Genomic DNA, 26,060 nt, shown 5'->3' on the forward strand with positions numbered 1-26,060 from the left:
TCACTCTCTACCCTCGCCTTCAACTCCCTCTTGTGACCCACCGGGGCACCCACGCATCTAACTGTGTTTTATCCTCCTCTGCCTCTTCCTCCCTGCAGTATTCCTTTAAGCATTTTTTTCAGCTAACACCCCTGTGGCTTTTACATACATGCAGATGAGCAATTTCTAGTCTAAGGGTCGCTCCCTCCAAGCGTGCAAAGAGGTTTAATTGCTACACCGGTAATGTGATAACCTTGCAAAGAAGGCTGCATAACGTCGCAGTACTTAGCACCCAAATACATCATCAACCCCACATGTAATAAAATCCTATTAGCTTGTGATTTGCACCCTTTTTGAAAGGAAAAAGGAAAGAAGGTAAACATGAGTAAACACAATCTGCAATCATGTTGAATTGATATGTTGAAATGAGGTCAGGTTGATTCATTTTTAGTGATGTTAGTCACCCTGTGTCATTTATGGTTTCCTGTTAAACCAACCCTGTATGCTGTGCTCATGGGCTTAGCTGTGATCCCATAATGCTGTCATGATAGGGTTTTTTAATGCCAGCCTCTTAGAGAAATGAAAAAAATAAGATCTGGAAGGAAAAGTCTGCAGGTTATTAAATTGAGTCTTGAAAATATGGGGCAGAAGAAAATAACCTAAAATGGTTATGGTAAAAATATGTTTAGATTTAAATGTCTTACCAGTTTTATTTTGAAAGGCCACAAATGAAAAAAGGAAAGAAAATGGGAAAATGGTTGGACTAGATTTTCAAAAATAGAATGTCAAAGTGTGCATGAAGGGAAGAGAGAGAGAGAGAGTTGTTGACTTTTCACACTCGCACACTGGCTGTCTTGTCTTCCTCTGACGTCTCCTCCCATCCCAACTTGATCCTCTTAATCACTGGGTTTCATTGTCAGCAAGCTCTCACAATTTATAAACTGGCGTGTGTACTAACACTGACTCACTCTTTGTGGTTGGTTGGCACTGTGAACAGATGCGAAACACTGCTGTCGTTCACACGTGCCTGCGAGAAGGCGGAAGACGGAGAAAAGCCAAAGCTGGAGAGAAGGAAGATTGTTGTTTTGACTTCCAAAGTCAGCAGGGTGTGTTCTTAAGGGTGTGTATTTTATGTGTCTGTCTTTACATGTGCTGAATGACAGTGCACATTCAGTAGCGACATTTCAATGAGTAAGCCATTACATGTGCTGCTAAAAGGAACTTATATTTAGTGTTTAGTTAGTTTATTGCTGCTACATGACTGCATATTTCCCTTCCCAACAAAGGATTTTTTTCCTTATTGCCCTTGAATTTGAATAAATCCATTGGCTGAAGCAGCTGATGTCTTTTGACCCTGCTACCATTGATGTTTTAAGTCCAGTTTGGCTTGAAGCTGTGCTTGGTGCAAAGAGCAAAGGTCCAAATGTGCCCCAGCTGTCAATATATTAGCCTCAGGGAGGGACTGCATGCCTGGTAAATGCAGTTCAGTGAGTCATGTGCACCCAGATCACAAAACTGTGAAATAGAGACACTAGAAAGCAGATGCTGGCATTTAATGCCTGAATTTAAACCGATTCAAAGTCTCTCAAATCGATTTTATCAAATGAGTTTTGCCTTGTAGAAAAGCAACGCCAATAGATTTAATAATTGTTAAATTTGGATAAAAGCTGACAGGAAAAAAAAAACATTTTTTGGTCAAATCTCATTTTGTTGTAAATCAAGCTGTTTCTCAGTTTTTCAAAGTACAAAGTAAAGTTAGCGTAAATTGGCTTCCAATTGTTTGCAGATGATGTCGTCTTTTACATTGGCTTCTATAATGTGAATAATTTCATTGGGTTTTTAAGCTGTCCATGTGATCATGCATCAATCAATATATCTATTATTGATACCGGTTGTCTAGTCCTGGGTTGTGGGGGGCCAGAGCCAATCTCCGCTGTCATTGAGTCAGAGTCACAGAGCTGATATGTTGATAAACAATCTGTCACTCTCACATTAACACCTTCAGGCAATTTAGAGGCACTAATTTAAGCTAACAAGCATGTCTTTAGACTTTGGGAGATGGCCAGAGTATACAGAGAGAACCTTTGTGTGCACAGGGAGAACATGCGAACTCCACACAGAAAGGCACTCTCCAACTGGACTTTTGCAACCTGAACTTTCCTGGCTGTGAGGCGGCAGCGCTAACCACTAAAGCACTGGAACCAAACAAGTAGCTGCTAATGCAACGCTGTCGGCTAACCATAGCTAATGTTCATCTCTTTAAAATGTCACCTGTATATTGACCAGCTAGTTGTTGGACAAGGAAGTGCTCACATGAAAAAAGAAAACATACATGAAACCTGTTTGAACCTCTGAGTGAGAGATAAACAAGCTGAAGAAAGTGCCATTCTTTCAAGTGTGAACACAGAGCTGAGAACAACAAACCTAGAGTGAGTTTGACTTCACTCTTTTGTTGAAGGTCATTATTCAGCAGTAAAATAAGTCAAGTCATGTTAATATCTGATTAAGGGCGCATTCACACCAGAGCTGTTTGGTTCGCTTTAAACGAACTCTGGCCCGTTTTCCTGGATAGTCTGGTTCCTTTGGAGTGGTGCTCACATGAACTCTGATGTGGACCAAACAAGTGGATTCTGGTTCACTTGAAAACAGGGGGTCTTGGTCCGCTTCCAAACGAACCCTGGTGCGGTTCGTTTGAGGTGTGAAAGCAAAGCTGGCTGCTTATAAGCATCCAACAGTGTAAATTCTGTTTTTTCATTGTTTATGTGGAAAAAAAGACCGGCAGAAGGAGATGGATTTCCGGTGTTGTCTTCTTCTATGCCTTCTTTTCTTCTTGGTTGTAGTTTGTTTGTGACAACAGTGCTCCTAGTGGGCAGAGGTTGTAGGTGTTCAGATGGTTTGATCCGTTTGACCAAGAGCAGTGTGAATGCAAACCAAACCAAAGGAATGTGCAACAATGTTTGTACAGAAGGAACAAATGGATATCCATCATTAGAATTTAGCCTATAAACTGATATATATTGTAAATAAAAGACAAACACATCTACAAACTTCTTCTACAGAACAAAAAATATACCTGCAAATCAAAGATTATTGTTAGAATATTTCAGTTGTTTATGTGTGTGAATGCCTTTGGTTTTTGTGCATGGCAACTAAGTGTTACACTCTTCATGTCAGATTTTGCCAGCGATCTATCCTTGGTTTAAAGGTTGCATATGATACCTTTGACCAGCTAAGAGTTAGTGAATGTCTTAAGTTACACTTAATCTAGCTAAACCAACTGACCTGTTATGCATTTGCCTGCCACAATCCCTTTTTCATAGTAAATAAGAGAATCTAAGCAGGGAAGTTTCTACATGACAACAAAAGAAGTTACTTGGATATAACTCCTGTTTTGCAAGCAATGACAAGATATTCTTAATCAGTACTTAGTCCTCAATGTTGTCTCGTATAGATTCAGCAGCCTCTCCAGGAGGAAAGTGTGAATGCTGCCTACCGTTGGTCACATGGGAAAAGACGAAAATAGTTGTGAAACAAATGAAAAAAAGAACTTGACAGAGAAACTCTTTCTCCTCTCTGCACAGAAGACAAGGATGTAGATTTAAACATTTCAAAACTTGTCAGAAAAAGTCAAACACAGACCCTGGGTTAGAGTATCTGAAGCCATTTGAAACACCTCAAAGAAGGAGCAATGGCCCGTTCATGTGTGCCACACAATGACATTTTATCACTATAAAACATTTAAACAATTGTGGTGTAGGAAAACAAATAAGAATACTTAATTTTTCAGTATTCTTATTACTTTTCCTTGAGTCGGACTAGAACACTGACTTAACACATATCGAGCATATAGCTTTAGTTCAGGCAGGCCACAGAGTCAAGTGCTGCAATATAATTGAGATCAGCTGATCTCACACAAGCCCTAATCAGCTGATTCACTCTAAGCACACTATTGGCTAATCACACTTATGCTGGAATATCTAAACTGCTCTAAGCTGGCTATGCTTTGCTGCTTTGCTCCTATGCAAGCCACTTGTTGTACCACTCCTCCACCCCAGCTCCTCCTTTATTCAGCTTCTGACTTAATCAACGTCATTCTGTTGTCACTAACGCCTTCTCTGCTCAAGGTTGTTTTTTTTGCTGCTTTCCTCCCTGCCTTATGTTTTCCTTGTATGCACAGGAAAGGCAGGAACGTGTGCTCTTCCTGCTTGATACTTTCCACGTAGACTCATGGAAGAGAAGCAGATCCGAGAACAGCCAGTCCGCCAAATATAAATAACAACAATAAGTGCAAATTAATAACTGCTAATGAAAACAAATATTTAAAACCCCAAATCATGTGAGTTTCTTGACAAAGATGTCCTGACTGAAGTAAGTGAGGAAATCCCACACTTACTTTTAATGTAAAAATGTCCAAGCATGTATCAAAGGGGCTCCATGAGTTCTGATAAATGCTGAGTTTCCTCCAGGACATTGAGCAACCTACAAGTTAAGGGCTTATTTTGACAGGTGTAGTAACAGTCCTGCCTACAATATATTATATTGTATCACCTCTATAATGTAGACAGAGTTGAGTATACTAATAGAGAGTAAAACCAAGGCTGCCTGTAAGGGGAGAGAGCTTTGGAGGTCAGGAAAATGATGGTGCATTGTAAAGTTAACCTGTGTTAACTTAATCTGAATAATAACCACTCTAATCAAAGCAACAAAAATGAATTTCATGTTTTTTTTGTTTATGCTGTAGTACAATAGGACCTTTATCAAAATGTAAACCTCTTTTCTTAAAAAACATTTTTCTTTTTTTCTGGTAGTGTTTACGGTGTGGTTGGGCACATTAAATCAAACCATTTGAGGAGCTATATTAAACTTCATAGCTAACCTATAATGTGTATCAATGTCAGGATGGCAGGATGAGAAAATAAATTACTAAATATCAAAACAGAAATGGACAGAAAAAGTGGTGATTGGGGGTTAAAAATTGGTGAAAGGGGAATAAAAAAGAAGCAAAAATAGTTTAAAAGAGGCAAAAATGGTAAAAAAAAAAAAAAATATATATATATATATATATATATATAAGAATTGGCAGAATGGGAAAAATAGGCACATGTGGGCAGGAAAAAGTGGTGATAGGGGACCTAAAAAGTGGCAAAAATTGGTTAAAAGAAGCAAAAATGGATGGCAATACTAAAAATGATTTAAAGTTACAAAACAGGCAAACAGAAGCAAATATGGGAAGGGAAGGTGGTGAAAGAAGATTTAAAAAGTGGCAGAAATGGGTTAAAAGTGGTAGCTATGGGCAGAAAAAAGTGTTGAAAAGGTGTTTTAAGAAAGAGGTGAAAAATGTCAAAAATGAGAAATGAGAAAAACAGTTGAATGTGTCAAAATTGACAAAAAATGGAAGAAAGTGTACAAAATGGATCAAGAGAGTTAAAATGGGTGAAAAGTGGGTAAAAAGTGGCAAACTGGCTGGAAAAAATGTGGTTTAAAAAAAGCGGTAAAAGTGTTTTAAAATTAGGTAACTTTAAGAAACAACTTGCCCTAATGCTAATGATCTAACACATGGATTGATGTCAACAATAAATCACAACAGATTTTTGTTTCAGTTTTTTCATGGATGTATTCACCTACTGATTCTTGGGCATATTGATTAAAGTTGTGTGGAAGAAAATCCAGGCACTGTTTTTAAAAAGAGCCACAGCATTAATGAGTGACTGAATAATGAAGACATTATCATCACAATTAGATTAAGAAATGGCGCATGCAGAAATGTGGCTATTTTTGGCTGAAATTGTCCTTTGAGGATTTTTCCCTCCTCCTTCTACCAGTTCTCCTCTCTGATAAACGGTGTCCTCTAGAGTACAGCTGAATCAGCGTGGGAAAGAGCTTTTGCTGCATGCAGCAGCTAACTTTATCCAGTGAAGTCACATCATCTGAGCTGCATGGTTTCAGCAAACTGCATCGCCAGAGGGGGGGATAAGGGAGGAGGAAAGCGCTGAAGACACACTTCTCTCTAACATTGCACCTTCCTTTGTTACTGCTGCGAGTTATTTTTTTCCACCTTTTCATTTAGAGGTATAGAAACCATGTATGTGAAGCTTGGCAAACTCCTGCTGTTTTTTGATTTCTCTCACATCCTATAGGCTTCTCAGCTGTCTTACTTGTTCCATCCTTACGCCATCCTTTAGTGAGCAGTACTCACTTTCCTTCCCTCATCTCACCCGGTCTCAAAAGATAAATTCATCCCACCTTGAGCTCCTCCTGGCTTTGATGTGACACAGCATGGCAGTGCAGCGAGAGAGGAAGAAAGCTGAGCTGTGAGGTTTGACTGTGTTGCACAATCCTCCTCTTCCTTCTCCTCTGCTTCATCATCTCAGTGACCCACTTATCTGTGAGCTCCCCATCTCTCTGCATCTTATTTTCTCCTCTTATGCATTCTAATTACAGCTCTTATACATACCTCTATTCATTAATTTTCACTTCAGCTTCATGGTGTTTTTTTCACTTCCAATCTCTATGGAGTCTAACAAACATCCCTTGTTGTTTCATTGTTTGCATTATTAAATCTCTTTTTTTCTTCTGTACATGTTGTTTCATGAATATTCCTTGTTTACATCATCTAAAATTATAGCATCTTTTTCTGATTAAATTCCCCTCTTGTCCATTGTCTCCCTCTAGTTTTCTTCTCTGTAATCTGTATCATTTGCATGCAGAACAATAATATAAGAAGCACTGCAAAATAATCTTATTTACTGGATAAGTTCCCATTGTGAGTGTGCTCAATATTATCTGAGTTCTGTGGGGGATCTGTCAATGTCAGCCTCTCTCTGAGTGTAATACTTAGACACTCAGCTTCAATATGACATTACAAGCAGAGACTGGATGTTCCTGTGCTCAGTGCACCACAGGGACATAACCACTCTGTCTCTGTCTGTGCCTCTGCACACAAAATGACCAGAAAGAAAATGACAACTGATAGACAGGAGTGTGGACTGCTAAGCCTCAGTGTTCAGCATCTGGACCTGACAGCTGCCAGGCTCATTCAGACAAATCTTTTTTGCAAAAGTAGCACCTAATACTGAAACTGCCTGGACCGCAGTTATGCTGGCACTGAAGTAATCAATAGTCTGTTTAGTATAATACACAGTGTTTAAATGTTGATCTTTTAACCTTGCTAACTCGAGTAATAGCAATAAAAAGAACGCAGACTGGCTATGAAGTGCAAATACTGTAAATGACGGATTATCCTGATAATTCTTGAGTGTGTGTGGTCCTGTTCCCTTTCATGTCAGAGCCTCCCCGGTGTCAAATCATAAATATCAAACAAGTTTGATATTACACAACTCAAGGTCAGACTTCCTTCAGTGAAATACCTTCAACAACCAATGAAAGTGAGCAGACTGGGTCGATGGGACAGACTGGAGGTTGCATACTTTATGGCTCACAAACATAAACACAACTTCATCCAGATTTCGCCCATAATATTTCCCTTATTTTAAAATCTTAGCTGAAATTGTAAAACAGTGTTTCTCAAATGGTGTGGCGTCTTGCTGTGCCTTGGGAATTAGTAGAACAATACGTCATTACTACAGCTACAACTTAAGCTGCTGTAGCATGTTTCAAAGAGGCCATTTTGTATGGATATGATGGTGTGTCTTGAGATTCTGATCTCAGGTATGTCTTGGGCATAAAAAGGTTGAACACTACTGCTGTACTGCCTGTTGTCAGTAATCCCTGCTGGGATCCCTTTGCTCATGTTTCTGGTGGATTGCTGTCGTTTTTGTTGTTAGACTCATTCGCACCATGTATGACGTTATCCACTGAGTAAGAGTTCCTCCCTGCGACTTTAAGTGATCCCAAAGAACGCATAGTTACCTCACTGTGAGGAAGAGTAAACACACCTTATTTCAGATTTTTAAGAGTTACTGCAGCTCTGTCATAATCTAAAATATTTAAAACTTTAAAAGTGTAGTAAAGTGTAGCACATCTTTTAGTGTTTTTACTTCAAAAGCAATTAGACATTTCTGCTTAGTTGTCAGATCTTTTGATGGGATTGAGGATTTTTTATGTGCAGTGAGACCAAACTTTGATCATTTACTGGGAAAGCTGTTATTTATACATCAAAAATACAAAAACACATTTTGTCAAACTTTTTTCAACTTTTCTCTTTAAAACTAACAAGGAGTTTCAAATTCCTTTCATTCATTGTTTTTTAAAGAAGCTAGCTTGTGCTAAGTCTTTATGATTTTAAAATTTAACTTTATAATTGACTAAATTAGGTGTTATGTCAAAGCTAAACAAAAGATAGAAATGGAAACATGGCAGATTGGTCAACTATATATATATCTTTTTCTTTCTCTGCCACTGTGCTAATTCAGCTATAGCTCTTTATATCTTTATTCAGTGCCTTGCAATTCCTAAATACTTTCCAGCCACAGCTACTGAAAACAACAACAAAGTGAAACCTCTGGCTGCCTTCATTACCACTGACCTTTGCACATCATTTATAGCAGTGTTTCCCAATCATTTTTCCTCAGAGCCCCCCCCCTACATGTACCTAAGAAAAGTGGTGCCCCAGGACCCAAGAGAGAAGAAAAAGTGACACACTGCCACCAAAAAATGTTTCACAGATAAACCCTATACACAAAGGCCTATGCATGCTTTTCTTACCAAAATACCTTTGTATAAACTACTTAATAACTGCTTTATCATGGTTTAGTCAATATTTGTAAATCTAGTTTTGAAAGCCTCAGAACAGACAAAGCCTTGTGCCCCCCCCCCCCACCCCCCTAAGATCTTTCGGTGTCCCCCCTGGGGGGTCCTGGACCCCAGGTTGGGAACCAATGATTTATAGTGATGGTGCTTCCCTAGCTTCATTATGTCACTGTTGTAGACTGTGGGTGTGAAACTTCGTAAATGAAAACTTACATAATTATCTTTCCATGACCAGCCTTTGCAATGCTCTAGCAATTATCTCTTCAAGAAATCTTCACCACTGTTGAACACAACTGGTACTTCTAGTTCATATATTAGATTTTAAATGGGATTAATCATGAATCACCGGGCCTTGTTAAGTGATTTCCCGACGAGAGGAAAAGTTGACTTATTGTTCATGAAGAGTGTTTGAATAGAGTCTGAATGGAGGTGAATAGACGGCGGTGAGTCATAAGGTCAGGCTGCCTACGTTAGCTTTGATTCACCTCATCGCAGACGAACCAGACTGAAAACGCTGCCAGCTGTTCAGCTTTCTGTGAAAACAAGTCTGACAAACATGTACACACTTTCTCCTCACAGATAACACGCAGGCTGTCGGCCTGTCTCTCTCTCTCTCTCAGAAAAAAATCTACTCAAAGCTGCCTTCATTACAACATTTGGCTCCTTGTTTTCTCTCTTATATACACAATAAGCTACACATAAGAGCTGCCTTTTTTCCTGCTTTCATCTGCATATTCAACATAAAACTCTGCCTTCATTCATAGTAAACTGTTATTATTCTTATCCATACAGCCACACAAAACTTCCTCCCATTCAATCCTCAATACTGGAAACATGAACAGAATGGATCCCACGTTCTCACCAACACAATGTAAAAAACATGCTCACCTGAATAGTATAACTTTACAAAACAGATAAAAAGATTATCCCTGCTTGTGTTTCTTATATTTGCCATGAGAAATCTGCCTGACCTTGTTTTGACATAACTTTGGATGGATTCTTGTGCATGCATGAGTCTTCTTGCATGTCCATTTCTGTCTCTCGGCGTCTCTCGCTGTCATTTTGTCACCCTTCCACTGCTGGCAAGATGGAAGCTTACTTTCCCCTGGGCTACTGGGTGTGACCTCGACTATTTTAGGCTCTCAATCACCAGCTGGACAACAACAGTTTCAGTGTTTATCAGCATGTGAAGTGCGAGAGTGTTCCCATTCTTGTCATAGCATGCAGTATATTTAACACACTCAGGTACTTTCTAACAAGCTCAACAGAGAGCCAAAGCCCTGTGGTGAGCGTTTCTCTGCTGGAGATTGATGGTGGCAAAAATGGTTTCGGTGTGTGTTTTCTGTGTGTTTGTGCCTGTAGTCATGCTTCGCACACAGGCCATGCTTGCCCTGGTCATCAGCAATCACAGTGACAGAGGGTGAAGGACTGCTTGCTGACAAGAAAAGAGTCAGAAATGCACATAAGTCAGAGTTAGAGGCTTTTGTATGATCTCTTAAAACCTCTATATGAGGTCTTTTAGTTCGACTTTATTAAAAGTAGAAGCTGTGTGGATAACTCTAAACTGAAAACACAGCTTAGGACTATGTTTGCACTGAAGGCAACAGTGACCCAGATCTGATTTTTACACACGACTAACTTAAATACAGTGTTTTTAAACCCTACAATTCACATCAAATTTCATCTTTTCAAATCAGATTTGGGTCATTTTCAAACGTGTTCCTACATCAGATACAGGTGGGATCTTTGGCAGTGCAATTTTATTCTGATCAGCCATGCCTGTGACTTTGACCCCACTCTTGACTGAAGGGTCTTATGGAGAGGCACTGACAGGCATATTTAAAATCATTCTCTCTGAAGCCAGCGATGTCCCAATCCCATCATTCCTGGCTCTAAAGCAGTATCAACACTCACCTCCTAAAGGCACAGCAGCCATAGTGCCACAAAAAGCCATCACTAAAATATGGACTCTCTTCTTTGCCGCCATCTGCTCACAGAGTTGTCAATTTCCACTGCACTTCAAGTCAGTGATGCACAACATTATCGGCACAATATTGTAATAATAAATTATCATATTTGGCAGATGAAAAACATTTTTACTGATATTTACCACCAATATATTGACCAGCAGTAAGGGATGCGCATTTCAAGAAGTTCCTCTTCAAAATTCACTGGCAAATATTTAGAGATAATTTGAAGACTATGAGATGGACCAGGATGCACAGTACTGTGCAGAACTTTTAGACATTTTTGTGGAAAAAACTGAGGCTGAATTAAGGCTTGTAATGGGGAATAAGCCCGCCTGAGGATGCCTTCGGTCGGAAAGGAAGATTAAATCTTATTCCTGAATAGTTTGGAATTAAAACATTGGGTGAAATTTTGCATCATCAAAACCATATTAGTCTGTTTTGGAACTGGGTCATACTATGAGCTAGCCTTGCTAAAGTGAAGTCCATGCAGCTTTGTTTTTTGTTTTTTTCAGGAGATTCTGTGGTATGATGGATGTCAATTTTAGATTTATTTAGTTCTGAAGGAGGGTTAATCTGATAACATGGGAATGTGAAATTGCCATGGCATATTCATTATTTCCTCCCCATCTATTTATCTCTCTCCCCTTAGATTAAAATAACTCATCTGTACTGATGTTCTGCTTTTCATATAACCTCAGTCCTCTGGTTACACAGCGCACACATACCTCTGAACTAATAGATGACAGGCTTTGATACGCTTCTCCACATTTCTCCTCCTCTCTTTTTCTGTTCCTTTAATGAGGGGGAGTTTCAGAGCAAGACCCCCTTGCTAAGAAGCAGCGAGAGAGAGATTTCAGAGAAGGAGGTTGGAGGGGACGCGGGTCGGTAGAGAGACTGAGGTGCTTAAAATGCTGCTTGTGTAAAGGCCTCTTAGCGGCTCAGGAATAAAGATGAATGTGGGTTAGCTTTGTGTGTCAGTATGTGAGTGAACAAATGCTAATGAGAGATGTGTCAGCTGGGTATAAGAGCCATTAAAGTCAACTTAAATTTTTAACCATGTTAACAACCACTCTAAAAGCTGGTCACACTGTGACTTAAAGAACATGCATTCCTGTTTTATATTCATCGTTAAGATTAAGGATTTCTGAAAACCTTCAGTAACACTACAGAAAGTAAATCATCTTTGCAATTAGAATGTCAAATATATAAGGCTCCACTCTTCCCTTGTGTCTTACATTTGGTGTTGTATTTTTCAGGTGCAATTTTGAGAAAATTTGATTCATTGCACATCAGCCTAACAACTCATAAATGAAATTACAGTGACAGCGCTTCGAGCTAGAATCAAATCTTCTCTCCATCCTTATTGTGTCTTTGTTGAAAACCAGCGTAAGCTCCAGGCAAAAACATCCAGGAGTCCTCTGAGAGAGATAAACATATACAGTGCAAAAAAAAGGAGTTTAAAAATGAACTCAGTTTTCAATGTTTTATGATTTGTGGTGGAGGTTATGAGCAGTCCTCTTGCTAACTTTGTGCTCTTTAATCATAGAATGTATAAAATATGGACATATTCTCATGATGTCACCCATTAATGTCTGATGTGCAGTTTTGCCCAATCTTGAGCCCAGTGATGCTGATTGCTATATTGGAATTGCTGTCAGTCAAGCAACAAGCAAAAAGAGGTAGCTGAGGAGGGCCTTTATAGACTGGCTAACAGCCACATGTGCCCACCAGTCATTTTAGCCACACTTCTCTTTAGCCTTAATATTAGCAAAGTGGAGGTCTTACTTAAACACAGCACCGTGCAGAACTTCTAGTTATAGTTGGGCCAAAAAATGAGGCATAAAGTGGTGAGTAACCCACCTGAGGGCACCACCCAGCTGGGAGGAGGATTGGCACAAACCCCAACTATGCTCTGGATGTTCTTGCATATTACCAGAGGCATGGGAAAATAAGCTATTGAAAAGATAACATAGTCCACTCCTTTAGGGCAGAGTAAGGGGTGGATGTGGCGAGTAAGCATGGCCCAGGTACTGTCCAGGCAGGTAGTAGCGTTGCTACAAGCCTCTTGTCATTCTGTGGATGTTTCAAGGGCCTGATAATCGCCTGATCCTGCTGAGCTTAACCTTGGCTGCCAAACGACATGTGTGCCAACATAGTTAATGTGTCTACGTAGCAAATGGAGCTAAAGCTGAGCTCACAAAGCAGCTATGTAAACAATATATCTGTTATCTGCATAGCTATGGTAGCTTGAGCTAAGTTTGCCAGAATTCAAGTGCTAAAGCTAACTTACCAATACATAACTGAGCTACATAGCAATTGTAGCTAACATAACTAAAGCTAAGCTCATAAAGCTGCTATGTAAGCAATGCAGGTACATTATCTATATAGTTATGTTGGCTTTAGCTATGTTTGCTAAAGCTCACATTGCTCACATTGGCCTATGTAGTTTAGTTTTCTGTAATGTTAACAATGTTATTCATGTCACTGCCAGTCTTTATTTATGCATAAAGTTGAATACAAAACGAATCTAAAACAGGAAATTCATTGTATTGGCAATTCACTGCACTTCTTTCTGAGATATACAGTGTCTCAGATGAATCGTCTGTGATAGTGGCTGTCAGAGATGTACAGTCTGTAGCCAGACCTCTTTCAAATTAAGATAAAGATGAACCTTATTGTCCACTAAAGTGAGAACGTTTTCTCTGGGTCTTTGGCTATGCTAATGTCATAAAAAGCATTGTTCACATGCATTGAATATTAATAAATGAGACAGAAAATTTAAAAAAGATATATAAAAAATACTTTTATAATACCAATGCAAACCTGATGTTATTTATGTAACCATATTGCAGCTATTCTGTCTGCTTACTGTTTTAACAACAACCACCGAACAAATTGTTCCTCATCAAGGTTATGAGAAGCTCACACCAACAAACAAATCCCTCTCTTTTTTTTTGCTTTGGCTATTTGATTTGGAAGTTTAAAGAATACAAGCTTGTGTGAATTAATTTGCCGGAAACAGCTTAGCATGGTTTTAAATGAGGTCAAGCATTAGTGAGAGCCATTAACCACATTTCAAAACAATGAGCTGAAGAGACTGAATGCTGGAAATAGCAAAAGAAGAGGGTGTTGATCATCAGTGGGATTACCAAATCTGAGAAAAGGAGCTTTAACATGGCTCTGTATGGGAACCCAATAATGATGAGGGATGATACAAGAGTCTTATTGGGACTCCTACTGCATTCTCACAGCAAGAATGTCAATATAGGAGAGTATAGACTGTTATAGCCCACTCACTGCAATCATTCAGCATTGTATTTGCTGGTGTAAGAGACCACTACTTAGATGAAGAAGCTACGCATGGTTTCTTTGGCTTTGGGTCCCTGAGGAAGAGTTTGAAATTACCATCATGTGGTAGCTGGGATGGAAAGGTTGATCCTCCCCTCTTTATGCCTCTTTTACACAAGCCTTGTGGTGAAATAAAGTACAGTGGGAGGAAACAGGACCTTTGAAGTGGTAGAGAGCAGAACACAGCCTCTAACCAACAAGCCACTAAACAGCCCAGCCCTGGTAGCTCCGAGGAGCGCAATGACATTTCCATACGATGTCGGTCTCTAATATGCAAATACGCTGCATGTTCAGGCTGTTTGGTACAGAGATGTGGAAAAAGTGATTTGAATATGGACTTGTGCTAAGAGGTTAAACAAAGGGTCTAAAAGCAAGAAAGAGTAGATTGGATTTGTTTTGATGGTTTGTGTCTGAAAAAAGGAAAAGGATTTAAAACCTTTTGGTATTCCACTTTAATTTCCTGTTTACCTCTTCTTTTGTCACTGAGTTGCATGCTATTTGTTATTGGTTCTTTGGCTGCATACTTACCAAGTGTTTTCTGCTTTCCAGGAGGAAGAGATGCCAGAGGTAGAGATAGACATAGACGACCTGCTGGAGGTCAACAGTGATGACGAGAGAGCCAGCAAACTGCAGGTAAAAATGTTTTTTTCCACGTAAATCTTGAAAATTTCTCCTGTATTTCAGGACAGGCTGCTCCTGAAGTCTTCCAGATTTGCCTGTTCATACATGCACCTCAGAGCAGGAGGATTTTACTTTTAGGCATGATCCTCAGGAGGCATGACAACACCTTTTTCACACATGCAATCCTGAAATTATCTTAAAATTTTCAGGGCAACCTACACACAAGTTTCCTGATTTGCTTGCTTACACTTGGTCCTTGCAGCAGAGAATCTTCCTAAAGTTTGCCTGTTAGTCAGTGGAGGAGTGGAAGTGGGTAAATTAGTCTTATTTGCACTTGCACAAAACTCCTGAAATGTTCCTGAATTTCCCTGCATGAGTGAATGTAAACAGATTTTTGTGCATGTGTGAAAACCCTATTAGAGTGTATGATTGTTAATGTTGGTGAATTAAACACTAGTTTTTTGATTCTGGCAGCATTATATAAAAATATTTTAAAAAGATATGCAGTGCCTGTAAAAGTATTCACCCCCTTGGATGTTTTACCCTTTTATTGTTTTTTTTTTTTATGTTACATTACATATTTTTTTTTATTGACATTACTTTGTTGAAATTGTTTTTTCAAAAAAAAAAAAAAAGCCAAATTATATTGACAAAGATTGATTTATAAAATCAATAAAAGGGTGAAACATTGAAAAGGATGATTATCTTAATACCCTTAGGAGAGGGAAACTTGTTCTAGCTCAGTGTGGCACACACAGTGCCATACACACCAAAAACATCTCACAGTTAGCATATATTTACATACTACACAACTCCATGGCACATTTTACATTACATGTAATTTATAATCTTAATGGACATAGGCAGGTTTAAATCTATGGTGGTCAAGCCTTCACAGAGGGACCCTAAATCTTCTCCTACAGGGGAACGAGTTTATTCCCAAAGAATGTGGGCTGGAACTGACACATAAAGCACCAAAGCATGGTACTTAGTAACAATGATTGACACAACCCACTTTTACTTGTAAACTGCAAACACGTCAAAACATTTGCCTTCAAGTTTAGACAGAGATATGCTATTTAAAGATATACAGAGCAAAAGGCCTTCATTGCTTGTGATTGGTGGACAATTCTGTCAATGGGGCATGCAAATTTTACTCATGCTGAGTGATTCATGCCTTTTTTTGCTTTTTATATCCTAAATTGAGATGTGTATCTGGCCTTGTCAGCTGACTGTGGCTTAAAATAAGTGTAATGAGTTTTTTTTTTTTTTACTAGAGTAGACTTGGGATATACAAAGAATTTAGCATTTCATTTAAAACTTTTAAATAATTTTTTCAAGACCCTCTAAATATATTTTAAGACCCCATTGCATCTTCAATTACTGACCAGTTGCATCAGTGGCACAGTTATCGTGTTGAGTGCAGATTGTAAGACAAAAATGTGACAATATAGTCATGAAAATGCAGATAGTATTTGCTACTGTAGTATGCAAATAATGTTTTCTTTTAGATGCTAGTAGTGCTAAAATTAATAGACTGTGCTTGACAAAAGCTTTTTATCTGCTGGATCCTTTAAAATGATAACAAGTTACAACCCCAGCCTCAGCTCCAACACCTTCTCCTTGACACACTTCTCAGAAAAACTGCATTAACCTATCATTTGCAAGCACATATCACTTGATCACTCAAAGTTGTAAACTTGCTAGCTTTAGACACAGCAGAGACAGATGGATGGATGATAGCTCAACGGGCCAGAGCAGTAACAAGTGTGCAGACTGATGTTAGAGCTGGTGAAGTTGTATCACAATTTTAGTTGTTTTAAAACTTAATATAACATTCACTTTGTTGTCTTTAAACCATTCTGTGTAGCTTTCCCTGTACGCTTCGGGTCGTTGTCTCTGGAAAACAAATCTTCTCTCAAGCCATAGCTCTCTTGCAGACTGAATAAGTTTGTCCTCCAGGTTTTTCCTATATTTTGCTGCATTCATTTTACCCTCCAAGGCCTGGCTGCTGAGAAGCATCCCCACAACATGATGCTGCCACCACCATGCTTCACAGTGGGGATGGTGTGTTTGCAGTGATGTACAGTGTTTGGTGGAGGGAACAAGGGACGATTTACCAACTTTTAATACATTTTAAGACCGTGCAGACACCTTGAGACCAATACACCAGCCCAGACTTGAGTTTAGCAGTGTACCGTGAACACAGCACACTGAGAGTATCTTTGAATGATTTTTCTTGGCTACATTTGGGCAGTTATTAAAAAACAGCTTATGCCATGCACCAACTAAAAACAAAAGATGTCAAGATTTCCAGTTGTTTATTTTTTTTATTCAGTAAATACAAAAATCAAAAAGTTTTGTTGAAGGAGTGAGTTTTATTTGCTTATCCTTCAACAACTGACTATTCATTTCTCTGTTGTCCACAGGAATCACTAACAGACTGCTACAAACCCACAGAGGTAAGTGTTTTTCTGTCTGTCATCTGTATACAATAAAATGCTCAACATCGATACTCTGGCAGCTTGTGTGTAGACGGTCATTATTGACGCTCACATGCGGGCTGTTCGATCTGTCAGTGAATATAGAGCTGTGTGCTGAAGCGTCAATGTCCTACATGTGTATGTGTGTGGCTAATTCAAGTCTGGTGACACTCATACACATGAATATCTCTTTCAAATGTAACCCTGACCTAAATACAGCAGCAGACTGGCACTGTACTGGTAAAAAGAACTGTAGTGGTAAACTTGTTTACTAGTTAAAGGATTTCTTAAAGGTTTGCATGTGAGAGTAGTAAGTTGTGAATGTGGAGTGCTGAGTATTTGGGTCTGGGCAAGGTAGAGTTAAGCTATTTTGGTGATTAAAAGTACAACGGACCAATCACATTAGCTCTACATACGGTGATCTTGTCCAGCCTGGACTCCCCATCTGTCATCTGTTGGTGGGTCTGTGTATGTGTGTGTGGCTTTAGATCAACCTGTGACAACCACTACAAGGTCACTGCGTTGTATCCAAAGCTACCGCAGAATCTAGCCAGGTTGACAGCCGCTGATACGTGTCACACCTACACACTCATCATACGCACACATGAACGTGTTATAATCCCCTGAGAAAGGAGAGGCACAGATGCCATTTTGAACACAGTCCCACAAAGGCGGCATCAGCTGGGGGAAATACAGTGAAATACAGAAGGGATGGAGGGAAAAGGTGATTGTGACAAAGGTAAGGCAGATGAAAGGAGTGTTAAAAAAGAGGAGAGACTCTAAATAACCAGTGTTAAATGAAGGAAGAGAGAAAAAGGAGGAGAGTGATACAGAGGGATGTGTGCAAAAATGGCCAGAGGGAGAATGACAGAGGAGAGTGTAAGAGAGAGATAGAGGAGGGGGAGTCATCAGTAATTAGGTCATGTGCAGTGTCACCCCTGGTTAAATGAAGGGGGGGGGGGTATAATCCAGAATATTCTCCACTCTAGTCGTGAACCTCAGCATTAACCTTGTGTTTCATCCATTATTCTGTAACTCCTAATTAAAGGGTACTGCCACCTTAATGTTGCAGTTTATTCATCTATTTTTGTTTTTCAAGAAGTATAAATAGATGCTTTTTGTCACGGATTTATCAGATATTTTTGGTTGACTGCTGAAGTCAGCCCTACTGATGGGTTTGTATGTGTCTGAATGAATGAGTGACACTACTTTCAGAGCCATAACATACAGAGTTGGGTTTAGTTGTACTGAAAGCCATCGGTAATGGCTGCCTCCAATGCTGTAAATACCTCAGATAAAGCTTTAGCATTTCATCCCTTTTTTTTTTTTTTAAGATTTATTTTTGGGTCTTTTCATGCCTCCGTCTGACAGAGGAAGGACAGTGGATAAACTCGGAAACAGGGAAGAGAGCGGGGAGAGACACGCGGCAAAGGGCCACAGGCCGGACCTGAACCCGGGCCGCCCGCGCACATGGGCAGCGCCCCAAACCACTTGACCATCTGCGCTTCCAGCATTTCATCCCTTAAACTAGAACTGGATCACATTTCTGTATGAAATAAGGAATAAAAACAAACCTATAGCTTTTCATGTTGTGAAAGATGTTTTCGCTCTTCTGCCGATCTGCTTCGGCATGAGTATGTGATAGTTGCCTGCATTGGTATTGGTGATCACACAAGTTTATGCACTGATCCAATACTGTTTGATCTAACTTCATATTTCAAAGAAGAAGTAGAACCAAATGACCCACTACAGCAGCAAAGAATGGTGGCTGTGTGACAGTTGTTCTCTAAATGTGATCATTAAAATGCTTTACAGGCCGATGCCATCATACATGACATGAAGTGACACAGTTTATCAAAAGTTGAAATTACTTTTAAACCTTTATGCCTCGTACTTGTTTTCCTCTTGTAGCTAGCCATTCTGACTCCCCATTGATGCCATTGCACACCTTGCGGCTGCATTTTCAGCACGTTTGGAACTTGTGTGACTTTTGGGGACTTGAATGATTAAATCCACACCAGTAAACCTGATATTGAATGTCTCTTTATCCATTTTAATCAAATTCCAATCATTTATTACTGCTAACTTGAATGCTAACCGTCATATTTTTTACCCTTTGTGAAGGTCTGCCAGCCAATGGCAGGCTGATTTGTAATCATGTCATGCTGCCTGAATAAAGCATAATGGAGAGAGATAGAGAGAGCCTGTGATGCAGCCCCCTGTATTATTATTTTAATATTTAGCAGTAAATTCAATAATCAGCAGAAAAAAAACTTTAGGATCACAGAGATGTTGTACATTATGATTCTATTTGTTGAGCCATGTTCTGAGTCAAAGGTCTAAAACTAGAAAAGCATTCAGAGAGCGCAGACCTCTGCTATTAGCCCTATCTCCCAATAGTAACAAATCCTTTAAAAAAATTCCTGGATCCAGACGGTGATCCGGAACACTCCCAAAATCTAATCAGTTCTTCCTTATGTCATTTGTGACATTTCCTGAAAATTTCATCAAAATCCGTCCATAACTTTTTTGAATTATGTTGCTAACAAACAAACAAACAAACAAACCCTGCCGATCCCATAACCTTCTTGGCGGAGGTAATAATTTGCTAGTCTGCACAGTCAGATGCTAATGGTCTTGTTTGCTTGTAGGCCAAATAGTTTTCAGTCTTTTTCATAATCTGTTTAAAACTTTCATAGTAGCTCTAAAGGAAGAGTTTGATCTCTTGCCAGAGTCAAATAAGACTGATACCCTTTACATGTTTATAGCCAATGAAGCACAATTCTGCAAAGAGGCCTACATGCATAGCCAAACATACACCTCCTCAAAAATGCAACTACTTGTTGAAATAATGCAGACCACAAGCCCTGTGATTGGTCCTCTGGGTAGCACTGGTTGACAGCCAGTGAGTAATGTCTACAGACATATTGTGTACTCTAGTGTGACATAATTGGCTGCAGAAGATGATTCAATAAGTCAAACTGACTTGCTGCCATCCGAAAAATATCAAATGTGCACTTCCTCATCCACGCCTCCAAATGAGTGGCTAAATGGTTGTAAAATATACCCCCTTTCATTGGTCTCACCTTATTCAGTAGCCATACTTTCCACCTCTTTTCTTCTTAGCAGTAATTGTATTATAATTAACTCGCTCTCAGTGTTCATCAGCTCCAACTACAACATAGTGTGTTATGCTCCTGTTGCCATTGTTTCCTCCAAGGAACTGGCACAAAGTCTCTTGTGAGGATCGATTTTTTTCAGTTGGTTTAGCAATGGGACAGGCCACTGCTCTAATGGCCCAAATTTAAGATTTTTTTTTTTTCTTTCTAATAACTAAAAGTTTCAATGAAATATGGGGTAGGTTGGACTCACAGTGGAACAAAAGATGTAACTGAACAAAAACACAGAGACATTTCCTTCAAAATAAAAGTGCATCAAAGAGTTTTTGCTCCATATTTTTTCTGGGCACACATCCGAAAATGGCTTCACAAACCCACTTTTCAGTCCTGACCCACCTCTTGAGAACAAACGGCATAGATTAAACACATTAGTATAAATTAAGGTTATTTGATGCCCTTTTTATTGCAACACCCATATTTTCAAATGTTGAGGCAAGGACACTGCAGCCTAATTTAGCTTGGATTATGAAACAGAAGCTAAAGCATATCTTGAGACAACAGAAGACTTTAATTTTAGTCCTCTTCACTCAGATGTGGGATTATCTGATGTGATATCTTTGAAATTCCCAAAGGAGAAGACATTTTTTCCTTTGTGTTTTAGAATGACGTAAAACTGTTTGCCTAACCCATTTTTCCTCTTTGTTGCAGGACTTTGTCCGGGAGTTGCTGGGCAGGATAAGGGGAATGAGGAAACTCAGTGCACCATCTAAGAAGGGCCTATAATGCCTGTGAAGTCACTATCAGTCAACCACTTCGTCATCTCAGCTCCACCTACTAAACCCACTTGACATGGACTCTCATCATGAAGAATAACTTATCTTAACATGAAAGCATTAGTAATTATTCTGCAAACATACACCATGAACTCCATGCATTTAGCACTCTTCATCCATTTCACAATCACATAGAATAACAAGGTGTATAATAATATTTGACTGTTGAAAGGTACTTAAGCGAAACGGAGCCAACACGGTTCAAAAGCATTCAGCCACAATAAAAAGTCGAGCCCTGGAAATGTGCCAGACAGAGCTGCAACTGTGCTTTAACACCAACGCCAACTTATTTCACATTTTAGAGCCATGTTACAAGCAAACGCTGTAATCGCGACAGCCATACAGACTTCAACACAAATCTCAAAAAGGGAGGTGGTCATAACATGTTTGTACTCTGCAGTAGGTGTGAAACTAGCTGTAGCACTCTGTAAACACAGTGCTTCATGATCTTTCTGTTTTTTTTTACCGAGGTATTTTGCTGTTACTTCTTTTTACAAAATGTACTGTATGTTGCCATTTATTGTTCATGTGATTGAAATGTGGTCTTCAACGGTTTTTGTGCTACTCTAAAGTCAACCCTCCTCATCCTCACTCTGCTTTGAAGTATATGGGAGTGCTCTAGTTTTATTTTAAGCACATTAATACATCACGTGTCTTTTTTGTGATGTGTGAACTCTGAGAATAGTGGGGCCATTTTCTCAAACAACACTAAAATAGAAGATTTTTTTTTTACCCACTTTTCAGTTACATTATTCACCACAGCAAGGCATGATGGGTGTTGCAGTTCTCTTCACGAGACTACAAAACCTGTATGATTGGCAGCCTTTCACTTATCATGTTACGCCTGGTTATCCATCACTCTCCGTCGTCAGATTACATATCAGTTGGTCATTTAGGTTCAAGCACAAAGCTCAGACTTTGCAGTTCCCCCCTTACTCTGGTACTCTAACAACTCGCCTCTCTAACAGTGGTGGATGTTGCCTTTAAGGACATTCAGGATCAGTTCACCTTAACTATTAACAACCTAACGGCAAATACACTTCAGGACAACTTGAAACTCTCAACTGTGTCAGGTCCTGTGTGGAGGAGGTGTGCCAAAACTGGGAGTATTACATCGTAAACGTCATGGAGGCGTTAGTGCGACAGCATTTCCACAGAGATTGTTTATTCATTGTGTAAAAGTGTTAGAATTTAAAAAATGTTGAAGACTTTTCTAAGTTGCATAAACTATGTTGTAACTGCATTATCCCAGGAGGCTAGAGAGGTGGATTAAGCTATTTATTGTTAATGACCTTCAGTGCACCAACACACTCAAAAACAACCTGTTAGCTCTGGTACAATCATGACACTTGTTACTGCGTTGGGTCCAGTTCCATTTTCTCAGCTCAGTGACTTGAGAGCTGAGAGAAATAGAGCAGTCCTAAACCTGCCATGTGATATAAACCCTCAGCTGCCAAAGACAAAAGCAGGGCAATGTTTGATTTTAACCTAACACTTGCAAAGCACCCGTCTTGCATGCTAGCAACAGAGAAAAAACACTGTTAAAGACTATAGATATTATGAATTATAATCAAGCAAAAAATACTTTTTTGACTTAGCTAACATGTCTGACTTTGTAGAATTGTTTTGTGTTGAAACAACGTGGCAGTCACGTTGGAGAGAATCCAGGAAAAATTTTAAAAATGGTGCTGTTTTTGATGTTCTTCCCAGGTTTTGGTTGTATGAAAACGTGTTCACTGTTGAGTGATGCCAGAGAAATATGTCTGCTGGATGTGTACGTCTATATAGATTGGATGCATACAGTCTAAAGCGGTTTCCTCTTTGCATTCCCTTTTCTCAATTTGAATCAAGCTGGACGGGTATCTTCACGTTCAGCTGTCAGAAGATGATCAGATTTAAAAAAATCGAGATTAATGCACTGGAAGGAAATGTATAAAAGAGGAGCACTATAGGCGACTGATGTATCCAGGATTTGTGTTGAGGTATGCCATAACATTTTCTCTGTCAAGGAGCAGTTCAGGGGCAATAGGATGATATTTTATAATTTATGGGATTTCATGTGGAGAGTATATTAAAGTGTCCAAACTAGAAAGCTTTACGTTTGCATGTATTTTTAAAACAGCATGTAGAGATGGGGAACATTTTTTTGGCCCAACAGTTTTTATTTCAGGAAATAAAACACTTTCCTTTTTATACCTTTATTATTATTATAATTATTGAGACTAAAATATTCAGTTTTCCAGCAGAAGATTTGTTTTTCTGTACATTCACAATAAGCGTTCTTGTTTTTAAAATGTATTGTGGTGTGTGGTTTGTTTTTGCTGATAATAAAAATGCAGAAGGACTCTGTACTGTTTAAACAGATGTCTTCCATGTGTATTTCTGAATTATCTATGGAAAAAACATGTGCTGCTTCATCTTTGCATTTTAAACTCAAGTTTGGTACTGTCAAGACAGCCTGGCTACAGACCTTTCATCTCTGATGACCACTCCCTTAGACCTTTCATGTGAGACACTGTATATCTCAGAATGGAAATACTCGCTAAAAATCAAATTAAACTTCTGTTTAGGATTAGGGTAAGGGTTAAGATACCAAAAGTTAAAAGTTGAAAACCTGGTTACAAAATGTTTAATAAAGTCAAGTAAACAGGAATAAAGTTCATCCTCCTTTTATGCTTACGCCTAAAATAGTAGATAACGTAGCTGAAGCAAAGTTCACAAGGCAGCTACCTAAGCTACATATCTACATTTTCTGTGTAGCTAAGTAAGCTTTAGCTACATTTGCCAAAGCTCACGTTACTATAGCAGACTTAGCTATAGAGAACAGAGTTATGTAGCTAACTTCGCTACATAGCTATTACTTAGCTTTAGCTATGTTTGCTAAAGCTCATGTTGCTAACAAACTTAGCTATGGATAACAGTTATGTAGCTAACATTGCAGCATAGCTATATAGCTAACACAGCCAAAGATAAGCTCTCAAAACAGCTAATTAAGCTACATAGCTATGTTTTCTATTTTGCTACATTAGCTTTAGCTGTGTTTGCTAAAGCTCATGTTGCTAAAGCATACTTATCTATAGATAACAATTATGTAGCTAACTTCAAAACATAGCCACATAGCTAATGTAGCCAGAGATAAGCTCACAAAACAGCTATTTAAGATACATAGCTATGTTATCTATGTAGCTACATTAGCTTTAGCTATGTTTTCTAAAGCTCAAGTAGCTTAAGTTTACCTAGCTACACTGGCTTATGTAGTAAGATTAATTACGTAGCTTGCATAGCTATGTTAGCTTTAGCTAAAGCTAATGGAGCTGAAGTAAGCCACCATTCGTGTAACTACTTCTAAAACTGACCTATTCATAATTAAATCCCAGATTAGACCTCAAACCGTTTCTCCATTTTCTTCATGAAATGTTTCTTAGTCTGGAATGTTTTCAATGTGGTCATCTCATGAATGTATCTTTGTTTATATATTCATTAAAGTTGAATTATAAAAAAAGAAAATCTAAAACTGGAAATAGGTTTTACTGGCAATTCTAGAATTGCCTGAGATATGACATCTGAGTTGAACAGTCTGTGAGAGAGGCTGTCAGAAATAAATTGTCTGCAGCTAGACCCCTCTTGTTACTTTAGGTCAGTGGTTCTCGACTGGTGGTTGGGGACCCAAAAGTGGGTTGCAAAGCTGTTTTCTTTGGGTTGCAGATGTGTAACTGAAAACAAAAAAGATGTCGGGAAACTAAAAATTAAGCTCCAACTGACTGGTCTGCCAAAACAAGCTTACTAATCATCAAATTTGTCTTTTTTATATATTCTTAAAGAAAAATCCTTTCAGTTTTTTTCAGTCTTTCTGCTAAGCAAACGGTCCGTAGAGAGGCAGATTTGATAGGGGTTTTCATCCTCCAGAATAGTTATTGCGTAAAAACCCTCTCTTACAGTACCACAGGTTTTATGGTTTTGCAATTAAAAGTTTATACCGTCCCCTTGTGCCAGTCTTTAAGATAAGATATGCTAAAGGTAATATTGAAGCTCATGCTGTGCATTTAGAAAGTGTTAATTCCCCTTCACACTCATCAATCTTCACTCTTTAACTATCGTGAAAAAGTAAAAACAGATTTTCAAAAATTTTTGCAAATTCATTAAAAAACAACAACAACAAAAAAGAAGCCACAGGCCGGACTTGAACCTAGTTGCCTGTGTATGTAGGGCGTGGCCTAACTGCTTGGCCAGCGGCGCCCCTCCAGTATAATTTTTTGACTGAAATGGACCCCCTACATACATCTCATACATTTTTCAATGAAAAAGTTGCACAGTTACAGTTTGTTTTCCTTTTTTAGGTCTATCAGCTATGCTTAGCTAACAGCAGAGGTGTCAAAAGTATTCACGTTCATTATTCATGTAGAAGTACAGATCCTAGGGTTTAAAAAGACTTCTGTAGAAGTTGAACTATCAACTCAAGCTTTTTACTCAAGTAAAAGTATAAAAGTACTGGTTGCAAAACTACTCAAAAAATAAAAGTAAAAGTAATGTCAAGGGGAAAAAATTCCATTAAGGACAAAAGATTAGGCTGCGCCACAGGGGCCAATTCCATTCTACCATTCCATTTTATTCTACCATTCCAATCCATTTCATTCTACCATTCTATTCCATTCTACCATTCCATTCTATTCTACCATTCCAATCTATTCCATTCCACCATTCCATTCCATCATACTTTCCATTCCATTCTACCATTCCAATTCTTTCCCCATTCCATTCCATTATACTTTCCATTCCATAGTACATTCCATTCTACCATTCCATTCTATTATACATTCCATTTTATTCTACCATTCCAATTCATTCCACCATTCCATTCCATCATACTTTCCATTCCATTCTACCATTCCATTCATTTCTACCATTCCAATCCATTCTACCATTCCATTCCATAGTACATTCCATTCTACCATTCCATTCTATTATACATTCCATTTTATTCTACCAGTCTAATCCATT

General features: G+C 38.8%; 2 protein-coding genes across 2 annotated transcripts in view; one reads left to right on the forward strand and one right to left on the reverse strand.

Annotated features, from left to right (window-relative positions):
* ppp1r14c (protein phosphatase 1, regulatory (inhibitor) subunit 14C) overlaps positions 1–23,568 on the forward strand; it is a 33,745-nt gene extending 10,177 nt beyond the window's left edge. Inside the window, exons 2-4 of the mRNA XM_041805551.1 lie at positions 14,556–14,639; positions 17,057–17,089; positions 20,938–23,568. Of these exons, the coding sequence (XP_041661485.1) occupies positions 14,556–14,639; positions 17,057–17,089; positions 20,938–21,012 (192 nt within the window). The 3' untranslated portion in view covers positions 21,013–23,568. The remainder of the gene's footprint in view (positions 1–14,555; positions 14,640–17,056; positions 17,090–20,937) is intronic.
* Positions 1–26,060, reverse strand: part of si:ch211-57i17.5 (usherin) — a 60,365-nt gene that overhangs the window by 20,284 nt on the left and 14,021 nt on the right. The window lies entirely within an intron of this gene.

The sequence above is a fragment of the Cheilinus undulatus genome, linkage group 14, assembly GCF_018320785.1.
Source record: "Cheilinus undulatus linkage group 14, ASM1832078v1, whole genome shotgun sequence".
In the NCBI taxonomy this organism is placed as follows: domain Eukaryota; kingdom Metazoa; phylum Chordata; class Actinopteri; order Labriformes; family Labridae; genus Cheilinus; species Cheilinus undulatus.